The 23,680-nt window shown below is 51.0% G+C and overlaps 7 protein-coding genes across 7 annotated transcripts; all 7 read right to left on the reverse strand.

Moving 5' to 3' along the window:
- Nucleotides 1-55: 55 nt before the first annotated feature.
- On the reverse strand, nt 56-1,438 carry HO133_003385 (uncharacterized protein; the record flags this gene model as incomplete). The annotated part of the gene is made up of 1 exon (XM_037294307.1): nt 56-1,438. One exon carries the CDS (start codon nt 1,436-1,438, stop codon nt 56-58), a length of 1,383 nt encoding a protein of 460 aa, XP_037149688.1.
- Nucleotides 1,439-2,598: 1,160 nt separating this feature from the next.
- Nucleotides 2,599-3,476, reverse strand: HO133_003386 (uncharacterized protein; the record flags this gene model as incomplete). Its single annotated transcript, XM_037294308.1, has 2 exons — nt 2,599-2,747; nt 3,278-3,476. The coding sequence occupies 2 exons, from the start codon at nt 3,474-3,476 to the stop codon at nt 2,599-2,601; spliced, it is 348 nt and encodes a 115-aa protein (XP_037149689.1).
- A 1,314-nt stretch (nt 3,477-4,790) lies between these two features.
- On the reverse strand, nt 4,791-6,347 carry HO133_003387 (uncharacterized protein; the record flags this gene model as incomplete). Its single annotated transcript, XM_037294309.1, has 2 exons — nt 4,791-5,619; nt 5,716-6,347. The coding sequence occupies 2 exons, from the start codon at nt 6,345-6,347 to the stop codon at nt 4,791-4,793; spliced, it is 1,461 nt and encodes a 486-aa protein (XP_037149690.1).
- Nucleotides 6,348-7,356: 1,009 nt separating this feature from the next.
- On the reverse strand, nt 7,357-9,088 carry HO133_003388 (uncharacterized protein; the record flags this gene model as incomplete). The annotated part of the gene is made up of 5 exons (XM_037294310.1): nt 7,357-7,688; nt 7,742-7,978; nt 8,037-8,756; nt 8,807-9,031; nt 9,085-9,088. 5 exons carry the CDS (start codon nt 9,086-9,088, stop codon nt 7,357-7,359), a joined length of 1,518 nt encoding a protein of 505 aa, XP_037149691.1.
- A 3,003-nt stretch (nt 9,089-12,091) lies between these two features.
- Nucleotides 12,092-13,137, reverse strand: HO133_003389 (uncharacterized protein; the record flags this gene model as incomplete). Its single annotated transcript, XM_037294311.1, is given in 2 exon segments — nt 12,092-12,415; nt 12,433-13,137. 2 exon segments carry the CDS (start codon nt 13,135-13,137, stop codon nt 12,092-12,094), a joined length of 1,029 nt encoding a protein of 342 aa, XP_037149692.1.
- A 1,903-nt stretch (nt 13,138-15,040) lies between these two features.
- On the reverse strand, nt 15,041-16,153 carry HO133_003390 (uncharacterized protein; the record flags this gene model as incomplete). The annotated part of the gene is made up of 1 exon (XM_037294312.1): nt 15,041-16,153. The coding sequence occupies one exon, from the start codon at nt 16,151-16,153 to the stop codon at nt 15,041-15,043; it is 1,113 nt and encodes a 370-aa protein (XP_037149693.1).
- Nucleotides 16,154-17,048: 895 nt separating this feature from the next.
- HO133_003391 (uncharacterized protein) lies at nt 17,049-18,287 on the reverse strand (the record flags this gene model as incomplete). Its single annotated transcript, XM_037294313.1, has 2 exons — nt 17,049-17,608; nt 17,756-18,287. The coding sequence occupies 2 exons, from the start codon at nt 18,285-18,287 to the stop codon at nt 17,049-17,051; spliced, it is 1,092 nt and encodes a 363-aa protein (XP_037149694.1).
- Nucleotides 18,288-23,680: the final 5,393 nt, after the last annotated feature.

The raw sequence follows: 23,680 nt of genomic DNA on the forward strand, positions 1-23,680 counted from the left end.
TCCAAGTCCCAACCCACGTCCGTACCCAAACCGGTTTTATTCCTGCTTGCATCAATCATAATTTCGTCACGATACCGCCACCCTCGTCATCTTTCATAAAAACAACCGCCACCCCACCTGCATCAACCCACTGCGCACCAATCCTCTTGACGTTCCTCGTACTGGCTATAAACAGCAACAGCCATATCTCGCCAACCACTTCGCCCCAGCAATAAACCTTCACGACCTCCCTGCGCTGCGGTGTATGATCTTCCTTGTCGCTGTCTTTGGCGCGGATCGGTTCTTGAGTTTCCCATACGCACCAAGTGCCCCACCCGGCTTGCCCCCGACCGACGAATGCGGTCAGGTAGTCCCAGAAATCCTTTTTCAGCTTTCCATCCCAGCGGTTGATTGGCACGAGCCAGTGACCGCGCTCTAGAACTCTGGGCGTCCGTGTGGACTTGACGGGCTGGAAGAAGTCTGCCAGTGGGAGTCTCGTAGCGATGTTTGTGAGGGAGTATGTGAGATGGGTTTCGAAAGCGCTGTTCGAGGGCTTGGGGCGGGGTGGATGTATTTCAAGTGTCCGCGGTGTGTCGTGTGGCGGTGGAGGAGAGCCCGGAGGGTCATCGGCGCTTGGTGACGACGAGGATGGCGCGAACGCTGGAGAGCGTGCCGCAACTGCCGGGTTCTCGGGGGGCGGAGAAGAAGGTACCTCCAGGCGCGGACGTTTTGTGCTTGGAGGCGAGGAGAAGGGTGCGGTCGCTGGAGGTCGTGCCTCGACTGGTGGGTCTTCAGACGGCGGCGAAGAAGGTCCCTGTAGCCGCGGCCGCTTTGCAGTTGGCGGCGAAGCACGTCGCGTCGGAGAGGGCGAGCTGGACGCAAAAGGGCGCTTGAGGTAGGGAGAGCCGGATATCTCGGGCGGTCCTAAGGAAGGGGGTGTAGGTTGAGAATCTGGAATCACGCTGGGAGGTGTGTGCCAGCTGTCTGATTGTGAGCGGCGGAGACGAGGCGCTTGAGAGGGGGTGGACGGTGTGGGGGCTGTTCGAGGACGAGGCAGGGCAGGAGTGCGCTCGATGAGAAGGTGCGAGGTTTGCTTTGTGGTTGTCCATGGGAGAGTAGAAGCGGTAGGCCTGGAGTATTTTGGAGTCCTCCATGAGGGGAGTGGATCAGGCCAGTCTGGGGCTCTTGACTTATGGACAGCTTTCTCTGTTCGGGAGGATGTCTTGGCTTCCTGGACTACCGGTACTCCTTGGGATTGACCCTTGTCGGCGTCGCTTGTCCCCGCATGTGAACGCGTCTGCTCCACTACGTTTGGTGTACGTGATCTTTGTCTAAGCAGCGTATGCGTGTTGGCAACGTCAAAGTGCAGAAATGCTAATGCCTCTTTCCTATACCTTGCATCGTCTGCCCCACCGCTTGGGCCGGATACGTGCACCAGGATCTCGGTTGGTGGGGTCATTGTGCCTCTTCATCTTGAGTGGAATTTTCTAGTCCGGGTAAGCAGGTTTTATTTACACGCAAACAACACAGTGTTATGCAAGTGCAATTACTCACCATCTCACCTCCATTGACGGCAAGAGGGCAGCTTGCGGTGAGAATTTATCCGTGTGTTTATACCAAGCTCGATTTGAGTTCACACTCCATGTCGTCATATCAACGAATATTCACTCAACACTTCTCTGTGTCGCCTTTTACTATCAGTGTCGCCCGGCACTCACCAGTCATGCACAAACTATTTATGATATAATTTCGCTTTGAACCAAATTCTGTTGTTGAACGTTGTAGTCAAGGCTTCAGTTCATAACCTGAACTTTCTCGCCTGCTTTACGTATCGAGAAAGGTTACCTATGCCCGTGCCAGATTTGGCCACGATACGATGTAACAGGCTGAGTAGAGGTTTCAAGATAGACCGAGATGACCGCAGTGAAAGCATAGTCTTATCTCCAACATGATCTGCCCCCCTGCGTCACTTTCCTAAATGCTTCAGAAACCTTCCCCAAATGGGCGGATCACTCCTCACTGCCATTACTATAGGCCACAACGCCCTTCCAGCGCCATCTTCGAGCACAATCGGACATCACATTTGTCACACCCCTCCGGTGCAACGCTCATATGCCCTGGGTCAACCGTGTTCATAGCTACATGTCTGCACTTCCAGCATGCTGCGGCCTCTGTTTCCGCGATCATATTGAACCCGGTTTTGGACATGTTGGTGGCAACATGGTGCCCAGCCTTTTCTCCGCTGTTGGCTGAAGATTCGTAAATGCCTTCGTGTCAAGAGACATTGATGGTATGAGCTAATGGCTTGCTGGGTATGGACGACGCATCGACAGATGCTGCTCTTTGGCCCATCAGAGGAAGGAGCTCGCGGACCAGAATGAGTGGGACAGAGGTGTTCACAGAGTGACCGGAGATGATATCTTCGTATGGCGTCTTTCTAAGGGACTGCACCCATGGGGAGTTGGATGGCTGCGGGATGAGAGCCTCATCAATCTCTGTCTACATTGGTATGCTGTCGATGAACCAACTCTCAGTCTTTTGCGATGTGTAGCTACTGTATACGACTTCGGTCCCAGGACCTTGCGCTCCACTGGCCTCAACGAAGCCACCAAGCATCTGCTAATCTCCTGTTACTGTGGCTTGACAACCATTCTCAATTGCAGAATTTGCGTCGCCTAGTAACGTTTGCCGTTTCACCTTGTTCTGTATGGTCTGCTTAGCCGATATCGGATCAGTAAGAGTCTGCGCGGCGTTATTGACCAGCATGTCTAGCTACCCGTGGGGACATGATACCACATCGGCAGTCCAGCCTCTCAAAATACTCTTAATGGCAGCAACAAACCGGAAGACGTCTGAGCTCTCTTGAAGTCAGCAGCAATTATTCTGAGCCGGTCTACCCACTCTTTCGAGTCCGCCTCCGCTTGGTACTAGTACCTGAGATTAGCATCACGCGGATATTGAGAAGAGACAATGACACATTTCCCGCGGGGAAGCAAACGCAATGCAGTATGTAACCGCCCGCCAGTGACGACAGCGGTCTGGCAGGTGAGAATCACATTTGCCGTTAGTGACATGTTTAAATTCACACCGATTGAAGTTGCCACATAGCCGGCAAAGCGAAGCGTAGAGAGGGTGCAGATCCGGGATAACGAAACGCAGATGTAGCGTTTCTGTAGGTTTTGGCTGACTGAGAGTGATGGCACTCTGGCGGCTTGGTAAAGGGTGAGCAGCGTCTCCACTGCGGCAATGCTATCCAGACGTTGAGACTCATTCTTGATTAGTTAGGCCTTCTCCAAACCCCGAAGGTTTTCGAGTGTACTCTGAAGCTCAGCTGTTGCCAGGACGTTACTGTTCTCCTCTGAAGCCTCGACTGTACCATTTGTGAGGGGATCTTCCTCAATCTTGCTAATTGCCGCCGGTCTTCCCACATCCACGTCACTCGTCATCTCGGCATGAGTACCTATTCCCTTAAGACTCGGATCTGAGATCTTTCGCATGGTGTTCCATATGTGCTAAGTAGCCTTGGATCCCTTGCAAAGCATCGGAGCACTGGAGATGTCTCATGGCTTTGACTATCTTAATTTCGGTATTTGACGTGATAGATGCTTTGCTATCTCGTCTGCTTCCCTTGACGACGCCGGCGACATATGAAAAGCCATAATACTCGGCAATCGACCGTTTCCACAAAGCTCGTGGTCGAGAGGCAAATCGTTGGCTGTGATACCTGGATCTCCAGTCTCCAGGTCCTTTACGCAAGCCGCTGCGGACGTCAACGGGATGGGCGACATGCTCAAAAAGAGTGGTGTTGCCTTCGCAGATGATGCTCTACAGCCGTCCCCATCGCTGGGGCAAGCTATCCTGAAAGGAGCGCAGACGGGTGTCAAGAAAGTCAAAACTCGCTACCGTGAGCGCATGTCGCATTTACCTTGTGCTAATGCGAAGGCCGCTGTTCCCACGAATCGTGGTATAACTCGTCTTAAAATGGTGACTCACGCCATGAATCACACGGGTATATCACCCCTCTCAAGCGAACGATCCCGAGTCTAACCCATCAGTATGTGAGCCTTGCATTGTCACCGCGACTACCGCGAACCATCTCCACAGGCAATCATCTCGGCTTGTGCCCCAGAAACCTCCGTCGACGTTTGGCACCACGAAACCTCAAAACAGTCTGTTGTCGTTAGGTAGGCACAAGACTCGAAACATCTCCCAGTCTTCAGGACTCTGTATATGACAGGCGGACGAAGTGGGTTTGGGTAGTAGATAAAAAGCGAGAAGGAGCGGAATTGAATAGGTGGAGGCCGAGCGGAATGATTGCGTGGGATGAGCGCGGATTGAGGTAGGTAGCCGTTGCGAAAGGTTTTTCTTTTCTCTGGTGCTTTTGGTCTTTCGGGGCGAAAATCTGTAATTGCGTAGATGCACGGAGCGTGCGTGCGTTGGTAGCTGATACAGCTTGTTATTTATTCCTCTTTCTCGTCGTGGTGACCTCGTTTGTGAGATTCGTACCTCACACTTTCTTGCAAACCGAGCTGGAAACGTATCCGTCTGGAGCTAATTCCAGGGTCAAGTGCCCCCTTCCCCCAGTGCTGTGACTTGTATGGATAAGGCGACCTGCGGGGTTCTTTCTCAACGGAAATGTGACGATACGGGTTGGAACAATGGCAAAGCAAGAAAGAAAGAGTCTGTGGAGTAGATATGAGGGTATTCATACCGCGATTTGCGCTTTGCATAGGACTTTGTATACAATTGACCGACCCATTTCCAAAGCCACACTCCCCAAGAACATCATCCAAACACCACCCTACCCTCCCTTACTCCATCTCCGGCGCCATCACCCCTCTCGCTTCCTCCCTGACGCCGTTTTTGGTCTCGGGCTCCTGAGCAGGCGCAGAGAGCACGGCATCCATCACCCTCCCCAACCGCCCCACCGCTTCCTCGCTCACCTGATAGTGCACCACGACCCTGCCGCCCAAAAACCTCACGCCCTCCTTGACCCCCGCCTCGACAAACCCCTCCCTACTCACACCCGCAGCGTCGAGATCCAGCCAGACCATGTTCGTTTCCGTCGCTTGCGTCAGCTTCCCGCCTTTCTTCTGCCACACATCGGCGATTTCCCGCGCGCGTCGATGCGTAGCGGTCAATTTGTTGCCGAGGAAAGTGTCGTCGACGCCGATGCGCGCAGAGGCTGTTACGACGCCGGCTTGCCTCAGTCCGCCTCCTAGACCCTTGCGGATATGCCTTGCCCTTTCCACAAATGGCCTGCTGGCGATGATTATTGACCCAATCGGGGCGCCCAAGCCTTTGCTAAAGCACATCGTCACGCTGTCAAAGCACGCACAATACTCCTCTAACCCACCCGCTCCGGCTGCTACAGCTTCCCATAATCTGGCCCCATCTAGATGCATGTGTATAGGCGGGTTTTGCGCGTGCGCCCATTGGGATATTTCTTGGCAGTCTTTGAGGGGGAGGATGGTGCCAGCGAGGGTATTTTCGAGGGAGATGAGGCGCGTGGGGCAGAAATGGGTGTCGGTTGACGTAACGGCGTGTTTCTTTATATCGGATAGGGTCAGGTGATGCTCATTCACGGGCGTGATCGGCATGGCAAGAGCACCGGATAACGATGCTATGCCTCCCGCCTCCCTTCAATCTTTAAATCAGCCCCCTTGTCCTCCATCACGTTCTCCATACTAGTAAGAATGCTGCAATCCTCCGTAGAGTCAGTTGAGAATGACTCACCATCCATAGACATGACTCCTCGCATCCGCTAGCACACTATGTGGCGGCCCTCCCAACGCCGTTCTTACACTCAATTGGTTCCCCATAGTGCCACTTATGACGAATAGGCCTGCCTCTTTGCCTGTCATGTCTGCTACATAGGCTTCTAAAGAATTGGTCGTCGGGTCTTCTTGGAAGACATCGTCTTGTAGGGTGCATTTTTGAGTGGCGAGGAGCATGGAGGCGGTGGGAGATGTGACGGTATCACCTGGCAAGGTCGTCAGCTTTGTTGGATTGGGAGCTTGGGGTAGGAGGGTGTGAGAAGAGGGGATGGGTTGGGACGAAGACGTACTGCGGAAGTCGAAGGCTGCTGATCCGGGAGTGGACCATGCATTGGGTCCATCTGTTGTAGAAGGAGCAAGAATCCTGTTGGCAGTCTTGTGGCCATTAGTGACAGCCTCAGGCCGCTGCTTGCTCTCCGTCATGGTGGCTTCAGGCTTCGAAGATGAGGACGACGTAGATTGAAGGAGCTGTTCGTGGAATATTAGTGAATTGGCGGTTTGGACGACAATGGGAAGATACTCATACTTATCTATAGATGTTACTCCATAGATCTTTCGCCTGGACGCAGCATCGGCGGTGGGTGTAACCATCGTGTTTGAGTTTGATTGACGAGGTAGAATGTCAAGGCCCCGCCCAAAGAAGAAGGTCGTAGAGAATAACGCACCGAGGTTTTACCGTTTGCAATGCGTTTTGCACACTGTAAATCGGAAGTTCGCTGGAAATGAGTAGACGTTCCGTGAGCCACCGAGGGACATTGAACAAGAAGGGACTGGGGACAGAACCACTGTCCGAGTATCAAACTGAACAATTGCTGCTCAAAAGAACTCGCTTCCTGGAAGCCCACACTGCGGAGGCAACAATATCCGACTTGAGAAGCTGCTTTCTAATACTGTGAATTCTGTGCATTTCTATAGTTCTGATACCATCTACATACATCATGAGGGCAAGAGCGAAAGTAGTGGCCGAGCAACCTCATGATAGAGCCATTTGTTACCGTGTAGACTCCGATACGTAACCTCCATGTAGACGATCCGAGGAGAGACTCGCGTACTTCTGAATCATACATCCAGCATCAAGGCACCATGTCTGGGTGGAAGTCTCCAATCCTAGGAGGAGTGGAGTGAAGATAAGGGCGAAATCCTTGTCGTTCGGCTTGTTGCTCGTGAAATCGAATAATGCGTGTAAATGATGTTAGTCGAAGAATGGTAAAAAGGAATTTGAAAAGTCGAGAAAGCCGACATCTTGGCAAGCCATGGGTATCCCACACGTAAAAGGTACACGCGCAGTTGAGTTGCTGAAGGTAAAGCGAACGCCGACGCGAATAAACATTATCCACCGTGGGTCTCATACTCCAGATCTTGACGAATTGCGCTAATTGCGGAAAATTCCCTCCGGTTGCGCCTGTCGGTGAAAAGGCGGTAAAAACACTTTTGATACAGGCCATGAGAACGTAAATCGGTAGAGCGTGGTGAGGCTTATTGCTCGTAGTCATAGAACATTTCGAGTTTAGGCGAGGGTCTGCCCTCTTGATTCGTGATGCCGATTGAACGTCATAGCACCAGCGGCTTTCAGAAATCAGGACACTCGAACATGCGTCCTTCAGCGACGCTCATCAGTATATTGAACCCCTTGCATGCTATTCGCCGCAGGAATACCGTTTGTGAGTGGCGGCAAAGAGCGAGAAGGATCTCCCATCACAGACGGTGTAGGCTGAGGATAGATTGACGGTTGAGGATGCATTGCAGTAGCGGTCGATGGTCGAGCTTGCTCGCGATAGTGCTGTATCTCCTGATAAAAGTGATGGTTTTCACCACGCAGAGTCTCATTCTCGCGCCGTATGGCTTCCAGCTCGTGGCTGAGCGCTTGGAACTGCATAGTCGCATCGCGACCCTGTTTTGCGGTCTGTTCAAGGTTTCGGATGTGGTCGGAAGCTACACAAAGGTTCAGTCAGATGGCAATGGCTGAGTCGAACCATGGATCTTACCTTTCGAAAGGATCTCCCACTTGCTTGATTTGCTTCCATGACTCGCGGGAATCTGGGCCCGTAAGGCATCGAAGAGAGTTTTCATTTCCGTCCGCCGCTTTCTCTCGGCCATCTTGTGGCTGTTGCGAAGGGCTGGCGTACGGCTATATGGCGAGGTTGCCTCAGGCGAATCAGATTCGCCGGCAAGCTGGCTGACTTGTTTGTGCTGGAGGGAGTGATGGTGTGTGCCCGGCATATCTGGAGCATCTTGGAATTAGTAAACGGTTCATAACATCAAGAGTAAGTTTCAACTTGCCTTCATCCAACCGATGCTGCCCAACAGGCAGTCGTGAATCACTGGTGACAATGCTGCTTGTGATTGACGTATGATCGCTATTTCGACGGGACATCATAGCAGAGCCATTGGCTTCACCGCTGCCACTGGACCGATTGCTAAAATCAGGATCAGGAAAGGCGTAGGGTTGGCCAGCTGTAGGCTTCTCAGCATTGTAGACTTCTTTCATAGGGTTGGCGCTAATGATAGGAGCTGTTCGCGAAGAGTAAGCCTGTCTCGACTCTCCAGGGTATGGTGCGAGTGGGGACATTGGTTGCTGGATAGAGGACGTTCCCGAGTGACGAACACCATTGGTGTGCGGTATGCCTCGTTCTCGCTGAAGACTAGCGGCAATGGATGACTGAGACTGATTGGCGCCTTGATAAGAAGGAGAAGCCACGCTATTTATGTGTAAATTGTTGAACCCGTTGACTTGGCTGCCCAGGCTGCTACGGCGAGAATCCTGGGTAGGGAATTCATGGCTGCTTCGATATTGGGAAGAGTCTTGGTATTGCTGGTTGATCGTGGGGAGGCCCAAGCTATGTGGAGGAGGAGCAAAGCCTGGAGATACTTGTGAATTGTCCGAGAAGCCTGATGGATGTGATGTAGCTCCGAATTGGCTCGAATTGGAGGCTCGATGGGGTGAGCTGATCGAGGAGGAGTGATAGTAGCCATTGGGCCCAGAGGAGTATGCCGAAGACCCTGTCCGAGAATGTCAGTCATGTCTTAGTCAGGGAACAGGTTGAGCTTACGGGTACTCTGAGGTGGAGTGGCCCATTGATCTGAGGAGCGGTTGTTCGAGAAGGCAGGAGATGCAGGATTGTCTGCTCCCGGCGGTAAATTATTCGTCAAGGTAGCGATGGACGGAAGCTGAGCAGGAGGCCTCGATGGGGTACTGTTTGGTGGAGAAGCCGAAGACTCATTCTCCCAGATGCGAGTGGAATTTTGATTCGACATCTTGCGACCATGGTCGGGATCTGACGGCACAAGTCAGCCATTGCACCCGATTGCTTGCTGCAACCATTCTTACTCATTCTGAGGTCTTGATTTCGTTCAGCTCTGAAGCACTGAGTATAGTATTGCGAAATTTCGAGGTCGAAGAGTTGATGAATGCTGGACACGCGGGCGCACGTTGTGTCTCACAGCGTTGTTGTGAGGTTGGAATGTATGTGGGAGCACGAGGCCGCGAACAGCTTGTGAGCTGGAATGAGATAATTACAATGGCGTGCGAAAATCAAGCTTCGAGCTTGAGGCGGAAGTGGGTCTGAATGAAAGGGTCCGTAATGGCTTGCTCGCTCGCAATTCGTGGATGTGAAGAGAGAGGCCAGTAGGGTATTTTGACTGGTTGAGAAAGCCACGAGCCAGGTGCTAACCAGCTTGTTGTGGGACTCGAAGTCTTGTCTTGGTTGTGGATGCTCACAGACTGAAGGTCGCCATTGTCTGGGTGGTGGGCGGCGCCGTGACTGTCTGCAAGGATGGATTTGCGCGCTCGATGCTGTTGCTGGATGGAAGCTTGGCTGCCACCTAATCCAGGGGTTCGTTCATATGGTCTTTGATTGAATTTGAGATATTGTATGGATCATAGGTGGGCACCCGTGACACAGCTCGCGGGGATTGATTGTCCTGTCCGCACCCCTACAAAGGCATTATCCGTTTTCCGACAAGGTGTGTGTGGAAGAGGAATTGAAGAATTAATGGAAGAAGGGAGATAGAGGCAGATGAGTTATGAAAATGGATGAAAGAAGGGAAGAAGAAGTATGGAGTAGATAGTCACGGTCGCAGGGTGATTTTGGTGAAGATGGAGTGTGGTTCTTCTTGCGGACCCCCGTCAAAAATGGGCCAAAAGTTGCTAGTGACTCCCTTGCAGCCGGGCAGTGGATGAGGAAAAGAAGGAAGCTGATCATCAGCTGAAGATCAACTTGAACAGAAGCTCTCGTCAGATCTTTCTCTTCTCTTATTGCCATTGCAGACTTACTCTTAATGATCCATCCACCATACTCATTCTTTTCTTTGACACTTCTACATTATTATTATCATTATTATGATGATAATTATTCTATTGGAACGTTGCCGTCCTTCTACGTCTTGCTCTTCATGTAGTGTTCGCCTCCGGAATTGACATGCCGGCGCCGTTAAAAGAATAATGAAGAAAAATATGATCAGTTGATAAGGTACTCACTCTGGGCTTTGGGCGACGAAGTGTTCCCAGTTGCCCTAAATGCCCCCCTTGAGAATAATGGAAGGTTCAAAAGGTATAAATCGTGATCTAGAACCCCGCTAAATGACGGGATAGCGCGGTGGACTGGCATGGAAAGCATTGAAATACGGGCATCTGATTGATTGCAATCGCTAGTTTCCCGCTAAATTCGATGCAAGGCCAAACAAGCCTCGTGGCTCGCCGCTCGAAAACGTGGCCCCCTTGTCAACTTCCCCTTAGCGCACTCTTCGGCTCCGGATGACAAGGCATTTTTATGGCTGCCCACTTTATTCATTGCGGTTACAATCATATATTAATGTTGGTACCGTATAGTAGAAATGCGGTATCACATTCATCATTCATCATCCATCATCCATCATCCATCATCCCAGACAGAGTGTCAGCGTGACAAAGGATTTGTATGCCTGGATATTCCTTGACCACGGCCATTCGTCTTATGTCATCCTGTTGCAGAGGCGCCCAGCTGTTACCCACCGAGCCTCTCCGCCTGGAGAAAACAGGCTTCCAAACGGAGTAACAGGGATCTCGCGAGTGTGAAGGATGACATGAATTGATATTTACCTGTACTCTTCTACCCGTGACCGCCTTTCTTTTACTGGGCCAAAGGCTGCCCCTTGGAAAGTTAGAATGATGATAATAAGGGTGGCAGAAACCATCTGCGATCGCGATGATTCTGCGCCACTATTACCGAGAGATTGGTCTCACCATCATGACCACACCGCCACTAACGTGCGTCACACTTTGCCCGCCTGACAACTCTTCCCACTCATCCATCCCAACTCAAGTCCCAACGGCTTTGCATGACGAGGCACATCTTGGCGCACACTTTCGCTCTTCCACCATTGAACATTGTTTCAAGCGCAGATCTCTTCTGCTTTGGAATTCCGCTGATTTGCTGGAGAGCGGGAGATCGTAGGGGGTTCGGCCCGCGGGGTTCTTCCTTCCTTGCGGCTTTCCATTGCGGCGGCACTAGTAGTCTTGCGATGATCACTTGATGATTGATGATTGATGCCTGATCATTCATGGGAAAACGATCCCGCTCCGTGGTGCATGGGAAAGGGATGAGAGTGATTGATTAGATGTACGAGTCGTCGAGACTCCTACTAATCCTTTGGCACCGTCTGAGTCAGGTCAGCAATGTGGTGGCTCTCATGATAAGGTACGGATCTTGGCGGCGCTTATCCGTGCTTTGATGACTTGCTTCTTGATGCAGATGAGCAAGCCAGAGGAGCTTGGAAAGATGCATGTATGATGGACATGACTAAGTATACTCGACAGCATGATTCAGGTGCGCAATGTGGCTAGAATGTGGTGCTGGTCACGGCATTGACTGGGTCTTGGCTGGAAATATTCCCGGGAGTCTGTCACCGGCTTTCATACAATGAAAGGTGGAAACCATGAGCAGAGATCCGCAGTTTCGGGAGCATAAACGACAATGGGCAAAGCACAGGTCCTCACATGTCACACTTCATCACACATCAGTGAATGGACCATGGGAAAGTGTGGAAGCTAAGCATATGGCGGAACCCTAACTCCAAGCCTCACTGACACCCGAGCTGAACTAGTGCGAGTCATTCGAATAAATGTAGCACTGAGAATGATAACCAGCTATGAAAGGTGTGCCTTGCATTTTGAAGGGTCTATTATACAGCAAGCTTTGTGACACTCAAGTTCCATGCCACACAATCTTAACACATAGGGCGGAAATCCCTCTCATCGGAGTTCAAACGAATCGGTGGTCTCCCAAAGCCCGACCGCATCCGGTCATGTATGAGGGTTTGGCCTGGGCTATTGAAGGGGCTCTGGACAGGCAGATTCTTCACCACTCGAGCCATATGCCCCAGGACCGTAGCACATGCGCCCACCATGTTTCGTCAAGGGACAGTGCTGCGAAATCTGCTGCGAGATCCATCACGCTTGCATCCTGGGCATGGGGCCCTCGCTCCGCTGCGGAAGGACCGTGCTCTTCCTCGCAGGGCCGGACGATGATCGCGTCGCTCCGAAACTGGCGCTCCCTGACGGATTCCATACTCATTCGATAGTTTCCGGGTCCTTCTGCAGCTGCGATCACTCGGTCCAGAGTTTTGACGATATTGCGGAGTGGTTTGGGATAGGGGTTGGTCTGCAGCACTTCGCCCGACGGCTGCAGTACTGATGGACTATTTCCATCTCTTCATCATAAGACAGTTGCTGCCATGAACTGACTCCAACGATCTTGTGGAACGCCGGTAGACCCATCTTAGTCAGGGTGTCGTGGCATCTCCCACTGACGTTGATTGTGGTACTCGGAATTTCCAGGTTCTCGCAAGGCAAGATAGCTGTCGCAATAAACTGGTGTAAATATGGTATCCACGTGCGGTACTTGTCTATCAGCACTAAGTGTTCCAAGGTCGAAGGAAGACCACGACATATTTGGCCGCCACCAAGATCAAGCGTCGTGAGAGTATCAAGGAACATGACCAAAGCAGACGTATGAGCGGTAGAACGCATGGTTATGCTTGAATTTATATTTGCGTACTCCCAACCCCAAAATGAGAGACGAAGCCTTCGAAGGTTCAAAGAAGCGACCCCTTTCGCCAGCCCACGAGCCTCTCGGCGTATCAAACGTCCTATCTCAAGCGCTTGCAGACCTTTCAAACTGGCTAACGCACTCCAATCAAGGGTAATATCTGTCCAGGGTATGATGACGATTGGAGTAGGAGTCGCAGGGCCCTTGAGGACGTCGTCGCCATTTCTGACCTGTAATACCCTCAAGCTATCGACCTGGACAATGGCCGCTAGAACTTTGGCTGACAGAGGTCCAACGTAACTGAAAGACTGCAGAATTGGTAGACGTTTGAGCAGGGCGGGCAGGACATGATCCATGTCAAAGTGGTCGCATATAGGGTGTTGGTCATCGAGTCCTTGATTATCGATTCCAAGCTCTTTCACACGAGAGACGGGCAGAGTGTCAGTAAGCTGCTTGGGATGGACATATCTTTCAATCCCATGTGGTCGATGAATGAAAGTTCCACAAGTGCGGTCGCTTGCAAGCACATGGTCCCATGTGTGACAGTGCCGGTAAGCACTTTGTAGAAGGAAGTGCACAATACCATCAGCACGGTCAGTGGACCATTGACCCGAGACAATGGAGACATAGGCTGTGATTTCGGAGCTGCGGATGTGTAGCGAGCCCCAAATCCTGCAGGACGCGACGGGGAAGATTGCTCGACTCGTGCATAACCAGTTAATTTGAGTTGAGAGATCAGAATGCTCGACGATATGGAGAAGGATATCGTAAGGTAGTTCTGACCAAATGCTAAGATCAAGCTAAAGCTCGGCCATTTCGAACCGAGACTTAGGTCCTTAGAAGGACACTGGCGGCATAGGCTGAACCGCCAGCGGAGGCGAAAATAGGAGAATCGAGCTGTCTTGAGATGAGGATTGTGATTCCAAGCTGTATAAAGGCCAAGGTGCTTCGTTGTCATCGGTCAAGAGAGGACCGTAAACCACGGAAGGTGACGGGCTTGTGGATGTTGACAGCATTTCCATTCCCGTGCACTGTGGTCATCGCGTTGAGACGGAATCGATCCGCCATAGCAAAGGACCCCATACTCGTATCATCTGAGCTTTGCAGCCAGGCTAAGGCATTTGAATTTACTGTCAATGTGCATGAAGATGGTTGGGCACACCGACGGACAGAGGATCAAGGCAAGGCAATATTGATTGATGACACTTTGATATTTTGCGTTCATGACAAGTCATCCAGTCACCACAAGCACGGGATGTCTGTCTATGGGCACCAGGAGTGATTGAAGCCATCCTCAATCCAAGAGCCTTCTAGAGGTTCTCCGCAGGACCTGGCCGGAGGGCAAAGGGACTCTGTTGACTCCATGCAAAAAGGCATTTGCACTGTAACATTTTGCTCTTCCATATGCATTTCCGAACCCTCACGATGCTTTACAACAGAAGGCTGAACCACAAGTGTGGTATTCCTGTCCGGGATTAATAGTGGTTGGGGCATGCCCCGTCCAAGAAGCTTTTTTTGGTCCATTTGAGACTTTAACAGGGGATAATGGAATCGTCTGTTGGCCTCAAGACAACCATTCAAGAATGCTACAAGGTCAGCAACGACAAGATGTCCAGGTCCCTGGAGTCGAAACATCGAAGAATATCTTATTGCCCCTATGTAAAGTGCTATTTGATTACGGAAATTCTTCCACGTCAAATACCTAGCCCCGATATTCATACGGACTAGTACGATTCCCGTGCCGGCGTCGCTTTCTTTGGACGCCCACCCGCGCGTACTTTGGCTGCATCGGAAGTATGACTGCATAGAAGGATGGTTCGATGACGTGCAAGTCGTGCTTTCAAACATCAAACTCCCGGCGATCTCTGAAATCAGCCTTCAATGCATGGTTTAATTTACTTCCTGGAGAGCTGACCGCGGTACCAGGACTCGGGCGCTCGATTCTGGATCTCTAGTGGTCGTGATTTGCTCGAGTACGCCTCCGATCTTGCTCCAAACTTGTCTGTGGCCTAAAAGAAAGGCATGCGAGGTCACTCTCATGCAGTGTCGATCTTCCCGTCATGATGGAAGCCTATACTGAAGCCTGAAGCTGCTTGTGTAAGTGACATTGAATGGCTTACGGTACTAAGACCATTGAAAAGCAGGTTGACGACTTTCAGAATTGTCAAACATGAATTTGAGAGGCGATGGATCCAACGCGCCGAACACGAGCTATCTATAATACACAACGACAAGACGTGCATCAGCCCTTCATCCCATTCAAGCTTCAACTACGGACATCATCATCGTGACTCCAAAGGCCAGCGCAGATCCAAGGAGCATGCCCGAAGCAATAGACGACATCTGATCAGACTTCGGTGCAGTGAGCTCCTGAACACGCTCCTTCCGGTCTTTGTCCTGGGCCTCCAACTCTCTCTCACGAGACTCTAGGGCTTCTTTCGCCCGCTTGATCTGCCCCATCTCCTCACTTGCGGCATCGTAGTCGGCAGATAGACTCTTGAGAACCACGTGAGATGCTGGACTTGATCCTGTCTTCATCCTTGGCGGTCCGGTAGTTCTTGTATCTGGCTTAGTGTGGGCCATGGAATTCTCCCGATGCCGCACAGTCCTAGGCGTCTCATTCATCTCAGGTCCCTGGCTGGGGACCTGTGCTACGAGATTGGCTGATGGGAACATTTCTGCCTGTTCCATGGGCGGATCGGCTTTTTCCCCGCTGCAGCTTGGAGTTTCGTAGTAAAGGCCATCAACTGTCTCAGTATATGTCTCGTCTGGTAAGATCCCCGCTGTGACGGCCTCACGTGGACTTTCTCGAGCTCTGTCCATCTCGATCGACGCTTTTTGCCTCTTCAACTTTCCCTCGAGCACCATTGCGCGCTGTCTGACGTGTTCCAACTCTTTCTTGTCCAACCCCTCAACCTTCTCCGCCAGCTCCTTTCTCTTGTTTCGTAGAATGTCGTGGTGCACGTTGAACGCACCATCACACTTTCCGCAAGGTTGGAATACCATGAATGTCTCCAGGGTCTGTTTCAGCTCCTCTTCCTCTTTCCGCAAACCCTCTCTATCGGTAAAGATCTTGCCGTCCGGAAGTTGAGCCGTCAAATCCTGAGCGCCACGTTTCCGGCCTTTCTCGTAGATGCATATTACGAGAATACTTATCACGCACGCTTGCAGCAAAAAGTTGAAGAAACCGTGAGAATGGTCGGTGGAGGAATTATCTTTATTCGAGCTTGACTGGTTAGAAGAAGCGGATTCTGCCGAATTATGTGAAGGCGTATTTGGGCTGGTAGAGTCTGCTTTGGTCGCGCGCTCATTAGAACTGCCCGAAGTAGTGGCCGTTTTTCCGTCGAGGATGATCTGGATATTGTTCGGCATTGGGGAGGAAGACCACACAAGCGCGCTAAATTTGTCGCCAGCAATCACCCGGGGGCGTTGTGTGAAGTTTTCGGGATCTTTACCCGATACTTCAGAGTGCAATCTTCGAATTCCGCGAAGCAGGATCTGGGGCAACGGGGGAGTAGTCTTGGCGGCCATCAATAGCTGTGCGTTGCAATGGAAATGACGTGGACGCCCTAGACTTTGAGCATAGCCGTTCTGTTGATTCCATGAATGCGGTGGGTTTGAAAGTCCGGAAAGAGCAGTCCAGGTACTTCGGAAGGATGTTACGCGCTGGCAGCCGGACCACAGAGTCAGCCCAAGCTTAAGGGGCAGGCTATGGGCGTAGCCTGATGCCATCGGGAGGCACTGGACACTGCTTGTAATGAGCGCCATTCAGGATTTTGTGATATTAACAAAAGTGGCTCTAGTGGTGGTGGTGGTAGATGGGAAGAAAAAGTGGCCAAAATCGAAAGAAGGAGGGGGGAATGATCCCTGAGGCCAAATGTCTCACTGTGAGTCAACCTTCATGCAAGATCCGGGTTGGTGTCCCTACATTCTCCGAAAGATACACCCCTCGCAGTACGGAAAACCCTGGCATCCCTCGATGGCAGTCTGCACCGGACGAATCTGGGTATTAAGGAGTTTTGGTAGGTAGTACGCGTTGGGTACCACAGCTGAAACCCTCACTGCCGGGATTGATCTGGCTGCACACCTTTCGTTGCACAAGTTCCAATGATCCTTCTCCTCACAACATCTCTAAAGTTTTCTATCGCAACTGAGTGTGTCATTGGTGCGTGTAGCAGCTGATCTCAACAAATCCTTCAAAGCGAGCGACAGTGACCGCCTACTCTTCATGAACGTCGTTTCAGACGCCCTCATCGGCGCAGCACGCTTAGAAGTCGATGTGGCCGGCAGTGTCCTCACATCCGTCAGTATATGACCCGACAGCGACTGGAGGGAGACGAATCCCCAGCCCCAAGCTTCTTGCGGCTCTCAATTTTGGCATGAGATGCCGTGAAAGGGCTGCGCCTGCGTCTATAAATTGGCCACCAGACGAGCTGTTCCCGTCGATGACAACGCTTCCTATACAAAAGGCCAAGCTCCGAAATGTTGGGAGGTCCCCGCTCAACCGCTCAACACTCTCTTGTAGGTCAGTCCTCGCTACAGAAGCGGCAAAGCTTTCGTTCCGGACCCGCTGTCTTGGCCCGTCTTCAAACATGTACACAGCGCCTAATGCGATATTTCCTTGTTGTTTTATCGACGCACAAAGCATCCGCGCTTTCTCATATACTGAAATCGCTTCGCAGAGCAAAGCTACCCCTTCGTTTCGGTTCAGAATGTTCCCACGGAGAATCCCGCGAGGCTGTCGCTGCATAGAGCTTCCCGTGATGTCTTCCAGTCGATGGAACAGGTCTCCGAGGGCTTCGATTCCGACCAAGATGTACTTGATGGCTGGCTCACCGTCAGATAGACATTATCGCAAAGCGAAATTGCGACAGCTGCAAAAGTAAGTCCGTTGTACCATAATGAAAACATCATCTCTGTGGACCGTCATTTGAAACTTGTTTATCCACTACGGAGACCAATAAGTCTCGTCACTATCAACCCTCCTCGCCGCATAGACCCTCGCAATCGGCATCTTCTGACTAGCCTCATCCCTGTCAACCCTTCTGGCGGCATACATGCGCGCGATCGGCATCTTCTGGCTATCGAACGACGTCGTAGTTCCCGCCCATGGTTTCCTCCGCTGCAATTCCAACCCCGGAAACACATCTTCTCTCTTTTCCAACTTCGTCGTGCCCCTCGCGCCGGAGATTTCGAATTTCAGAACGAGTCTGCAAACGAGGATGGAGACCATGTATCGAACAGCTACGATAGAGGCGTCTAGGAGGCTGATGAACAATAGCCCTGCAAATACCACGATGCCGAGGATGACGTGTATAGAGCCCATCACTGTAGCGAGCCAGTTCAACGTCACGGTCAAGACCTCCGGTGACGTATCTTGCAGCGTCTCGTCTTCCTGGTTAGCGCAAAGGATGAACTCTGTTCGCGTCCACGTAAGGAATCGAGTCGCTAACGAGTCGCGCCGTCCCAAGCTATCTGTCTGATGCTCCAACTTGACGCGCCGCATGACCCCCGAGTGATTGAACGTCCATGCGGCAAGTAGATGAATGATACAGGGCAGAAGCGCCCATACGACAGGCATGAAAGGAAGGCATTTCCAAGCCAATACGTTCCGAAGTTGGAGCTTGTATGAGACCCAGAGAATATTCACAATCGCAAGAGAAACGATCAAATACTCCGCCTCGCTAAGCAGAAGGCAAGCCGCTTGCTAGTGAAGCGCGGGATCGTAAATTCCCCCCTGATAGGCGTCAACAGCTCCAGCGGATCCGCATAGGCCATCGGCCGGATGATGAAGATTGCCGGAACGCCCACACTCAAGAGGAAGCTCAGCAACGGACGATGAGAGGACAGCAGCGCGATTTCGGCAATCGTGGGACCGAAGGTCGCGACGAAGATTGGCAACAGGCCTAGCAAGATGCCGGCGTTGGTCATGTCGATTTGATCGAGCTGGACCATGTTGCTCAGGATGCAATTGGTGTGGGCGTCGCATGCTAGGCGATCTTGGGTCTCGAGATAGAAGCTCAGGGATGATGCGCAGGTGTTTGTGGAGATGTTTGTGAGTTTGGGGCGGAGAAGTGGGAAGAACTCTGTGAATCGAGTGGAACCTCTCAAGTGCGCTTGGACTGGAGAGACGGTGACGAGGAAGGAAATGATAGGGAGGAAGAAAAACGATTGTAACATATTTTAAATATTTATCCTGAATTCTATTATCATTATATCCTTCTTAAAAAGAACGAATGGAACAAGACAAGTCACTCAACTTGCGAGAAATACACGGAGTGACATGCTTATACCAGTGACTGTGAGTACTCGAGAAAAAGTGACGGATTTGGATTTGTTTCATCTATACATTTTGGATGTCGGTGACGGCTTCCGAGCTGCAGTTGACACGGCACAGCCGCACAGCTATGGTGCAACGTAAAAGAAAGCATAAATACATGATTATGTATCCTAAAGGCACGGAATACGAACGACGAGGCCAGAACATTCCTAAGTACGAGTCCATGAAGCAGTGTGCTATGGTGGAGTTAGGATTCACACCGGGCTTTTAGTATGTAGTAGATACTTGAACCGGCCTATGTTTGCAGGCGCCTTACCTGTTCCTTGCCATTTTCCTAATATCCCTAGACATCGCCTTACAGAGTTCGATGAAGCAGCTAGATAGTCGTCGAAGGGCAGAAAGAAGGGGAAATAAAGTGAGGCTCGGAGACCATGATGGAATTTAGCATCGTCGAATTTCTCAAGACTACTTGATGACATCAGTCGACTCGTCCTATCGAAGCTTTTGCGTGAGCTTGATGCTCATCCGAGTAACCATTGTTTCTCCCTCAAAGTCGTATTCCTCCTCATCGCCACTGCCTGCGATACCCACGCTCAAAGTGTCTTTTCTCGATCTGTCGGCCATTGAGCTCAAGTGTCTCCCAGCCCTCGGATGTCCGTATCATCTAAGTTGACATGCACTTTGCTGTCCAAGAATTTCGCTTTGGCAAGGATACAACTCCGCCATACTATATCTCGCGAGCGTTCAAGTCTTGAAAACGATCCCCGCAACTGCAAGATAGAGCGACAGCCGATGCCAAGCACGCGCTAATGCTAGTGCCTTGGCAAGTCTGTGACAGAATATGCTCTTGACGAGACTTCGGACCACAGTTGAACCACAGAACAACAGGTGGAATGATTTGATCTCTCTGGCAACCAAAGACTCGACCGAGTCTGCTTGGTTTTCTCAAGCACCCGAAAACTTGGTACTGCATGAATGGATGAATGAGTTCAGCCTTGTTGTGCACTTTCTCTCAGCCTTGTCCAGAATGCCTAGTCAGTTGCGCCTTTGGTATCACAGCCGTTGCCTTGCATGCATGATGCGTGTAGGGTTTCATTGATTATTCAACTCCCCTCCCCGGGGTGTGACTTGGCAAGCTCTCCCCCACCACACCCCAGCTACGATTATGTGGATAGTATGCAATAATCGAACCGAGGTCTCGTGTCTATCCCGGATAATCACAACAACTTATCTCCTGTTTCTTAACATCTTGGGAACATATATGTTGTCATGAAAATGATAGAACAGTAGGAGGGTGTGAAACAACTACGAACCATGGAACTCGTGGAAGTGATGGTTGCGATGAGACTGGCGAAAGGAGCCGAGCGGTTGACATGTTTGATGGGATCGCCGGTCGAAGGATTAGGGGCTTAGCGTTTCAACATTATGCAGGCGACGCAGTGGCTGCAGATTGATCGCGATGCCGCGAAGTCCAGTGCCACGAGAATTTGGTATGGTATATTCTCTCGTTTTCAATTATTTTTTCAAAACCTTGCAACCCTTTTCCCGCGAGCATGGCAGACAGCGAAGGCAGGATCCCTGAATCCGCATTCAAGGCCATCTTTATCTCTTGTAGAATCGTCACGGTTGAGGCTGATCAAACCAGATCGGGGTCGGAATTCTATACGGCACCGCGATCTTAGCAGCCGCAATGAGAATAACTCTCCGGATTCACTATCACCGACGAGTATTTCTGGACAACGCTTTCTTGTTGATCGCGTGCGCAGCTTTGACTGCAGCAGTGCCAGTTCTCTACAAAGAAATCGTCCTATTATACTTTATTCAGGAAATAGCAAGTGGGGGGCTCAGCCTTGTGGAAGTGTCCCAAATACAACTATCTAGAATCATGACCGATGCTGAGGTCCACGTGTATCAAGTCCTACGTTTTACTCATGAGGCCCTCATTTGGACCGCCATTTTTTCCGTCTAATTCTCATTCTTGTGCTTCTTCCGCCAAATTGTAGATCGGATTCAGAGCCTCATGCTACATTGGAAAGTCGTTGGTGTGATGAATATCGTGGCTTGTACGTTCTGTGTATGCTTTTCTTTTATGGAGTGTCCCCCGCACAGACTACATAGCCAGCAAGTGGAGCCAGCCGAAGTGTGAATTAGCTGCTTGGAGCTAAAGTTGTATGTCATTTAGTGGAGTGCACTTATGGCTCGGGAATCACAAGGACGTCTGCTATCGCCATCACTGCTACGGCCCTGGATCTGGCGACTAATAATCTGAGTTCGAATACATAAGCTTCCAGAAATATAAGGATACCCTTGCTGATTGTTAGCAGTCGTTAGTATCCCTGTGCGCGTCCTTTGGTGTGTGAGAATGCGGTCTGGTCAGAAGCTAGGCATTAGTGTCTTCCTCAGCGTCAGCATCTTCATGATCATAATTGCTTGCATCAGGATCATAGGGTTCAATCTCTTCTATCATGCGTACTCGTGGCGTTTCTTTTGGCTGCAAGTTGAAGGGTCCGTGGCCGTGATAATGGTTTCACTCACTGCCTTTCGCTCAGTCTTTGCCTCGCAAGGATTAGAAGCCAGGGAAAGGAAAGCTAGACCATGGTATTCCTCGACTGTTGCAAAGCTCTGACGACACAAGGCATCATCTGGATTTCATAAACTAGAGGACCTGCCTTCCATTCCCTCCGCCACGATGTCCGGCATGCGAACCTTCATCAGAGGCAGTCGGCTTAGCACCGGACCGGAAGCACACGACGAATTGACAGGCTATGAATCGTCCAAGCGCATGTGTGATCCAGTTTTGGTCATTCGGGATGTTTCCTGGGAGGCAGAGGGGTAGATCAGAATCGGTCGACGGAGCGATAGATATCTCAGAAACCTGGATATTTTCTTAATTGACGCTATTCTCTGCGCCAGCAGCGCAGGCAGGGGTTGGACTGAAAATGTATGGGTGGCTATGAAAGCTGTTGGTATTGCTCCTTGGGTCCACATACACAAATGTCTCGCTTCGAAGATCACAACTCATCCTTTCCATTGCGCGTTCCCATGTCTAATGGTGCAGGACTGGTCATGAGAACTGTGCTTTAATGAGTGAGCTAGGTGAGCAGGGATAAAGTGACCAGTCCGCGCACTGTCGAGACCGCCTGAAAGAACAACAAGCTTAGAAATGGTAAGATCTTATACGCTGAGATATTCTGTAAGCTTATGAGTTATACGGAGTAAGGTATGCCATTTCACTGATCGACTTTGGCCCTGGGTCTTTTACCCCGCAATACTCTCTTACGATTACTTACGCTGTGATAGTTCTCTAAGTACTCTGCGATGCTACTCTATCGATGTTCTATCTCGTGTGCCAATTCCAAGTCTTCTGAACACGCTCTTCGCGCCGCGCTTTCTCTCACGAGCTTGTAACTCTGGCTCTCCGGCTACCGATGCACACATCTCCGTATAACTCAACGCAGCTGCAAAAGAGGTTTGGCGTCCTGCACGAACGTGCCATCTTTTGTGCTTCCGGGTTCCTGGGCTCACGCGAGAACAGGCGTAAGCGATGAGCTTCATCGAGCACGCAATCTTGGCTGCCGTTCGTATTCAGGCATTCCTGCATCGTTTCTGCAAGTGAGTGCAAAGGCCCCAAACGTCATGTTCTCACCGAATGTGCTTTCCTTTCGCCTCCTGTTGTGGTTGGGCTTCGCGACTGGGCTCTGCTCTTCTATTGAATCTTCTTGTACTATACGCTGGTACCAACATCTCGTATGTCAATGATATTCTTGGTGGTGGCTACAATGCATCTTCAGATGGAACTCAGGGCATCGACGCGTTCGATAAGCTGTTCGGGACGGGCAAGTAGGGATCTGCTTGGATCCTCCCTCCCTACCGTGGCCAATGCTACATTGGACGTTCAACCAACGACGCTTCGTTCTGGAATAGTGCTCAATCCAGCATGGGGTCTCAGAGGCAAGAACACTGTTCTCATGTCGGTTGCAATAGCTTCTCTCCCGTCTCCATTACAACGCTGATCTCTTGTTCAGATGCGAGGATATGAGCTGTGATGCCAACAGATCAGATCTTGGCATCTCGGACCCTTCCTTTCCTTACTCCCGACCAAACCAGTCCCTGCTACAATACTTTTGGGACCGGAGCTGCCGTGAGTGTCCTCAACCTCAAGCACCACACCCTGCCCTCTCTAACGCGAGTCTACTTTTCAGGGTGTCGTGCAAGCCCGCATATGCTATGATGATAAAGTGTTCTGGAAGGGAGACTGGGCATAATATTGGATCAAACAACCAACGATGATCAACAGATACGGAACTGGCACGTAATGGAACTCCAAGTCTAAATCGAACGCATGGACCGGAATTGCTATCTTGAATGGCAAGACGTGGGCCACGCTCTCCACCAACGATTTAGTGTACAGGTAATCCAATCCACTCCCAACCTGCCCCACCACCTCAATTTCCCCCCAACACCACCGCGGTCGAAACACAGGTTAACAATGCCCCTAACGGCACTGTTTCTGGGAAGGATACAAAGCCAACAACCACAGCCAGCCCTACCCCAGCATACCACTGTCCCCATCCTCGCTCCAAACCGGGAACCCGGACGCTTATTGTGGAAACGGTGTG

This window comes from Letharia lupina (assembly GCF_014066315.1).
Source record: "Letharia lupina isolate WasteWater1 chromosome Unknown contig_17, whole genome shotgun sequence".
NCBI lineage: Eukaryota > Fungi > Ascomycota > Lecanoromycetes > Lecanorales > Parmeliaceae > Letharia > Letharia lupina.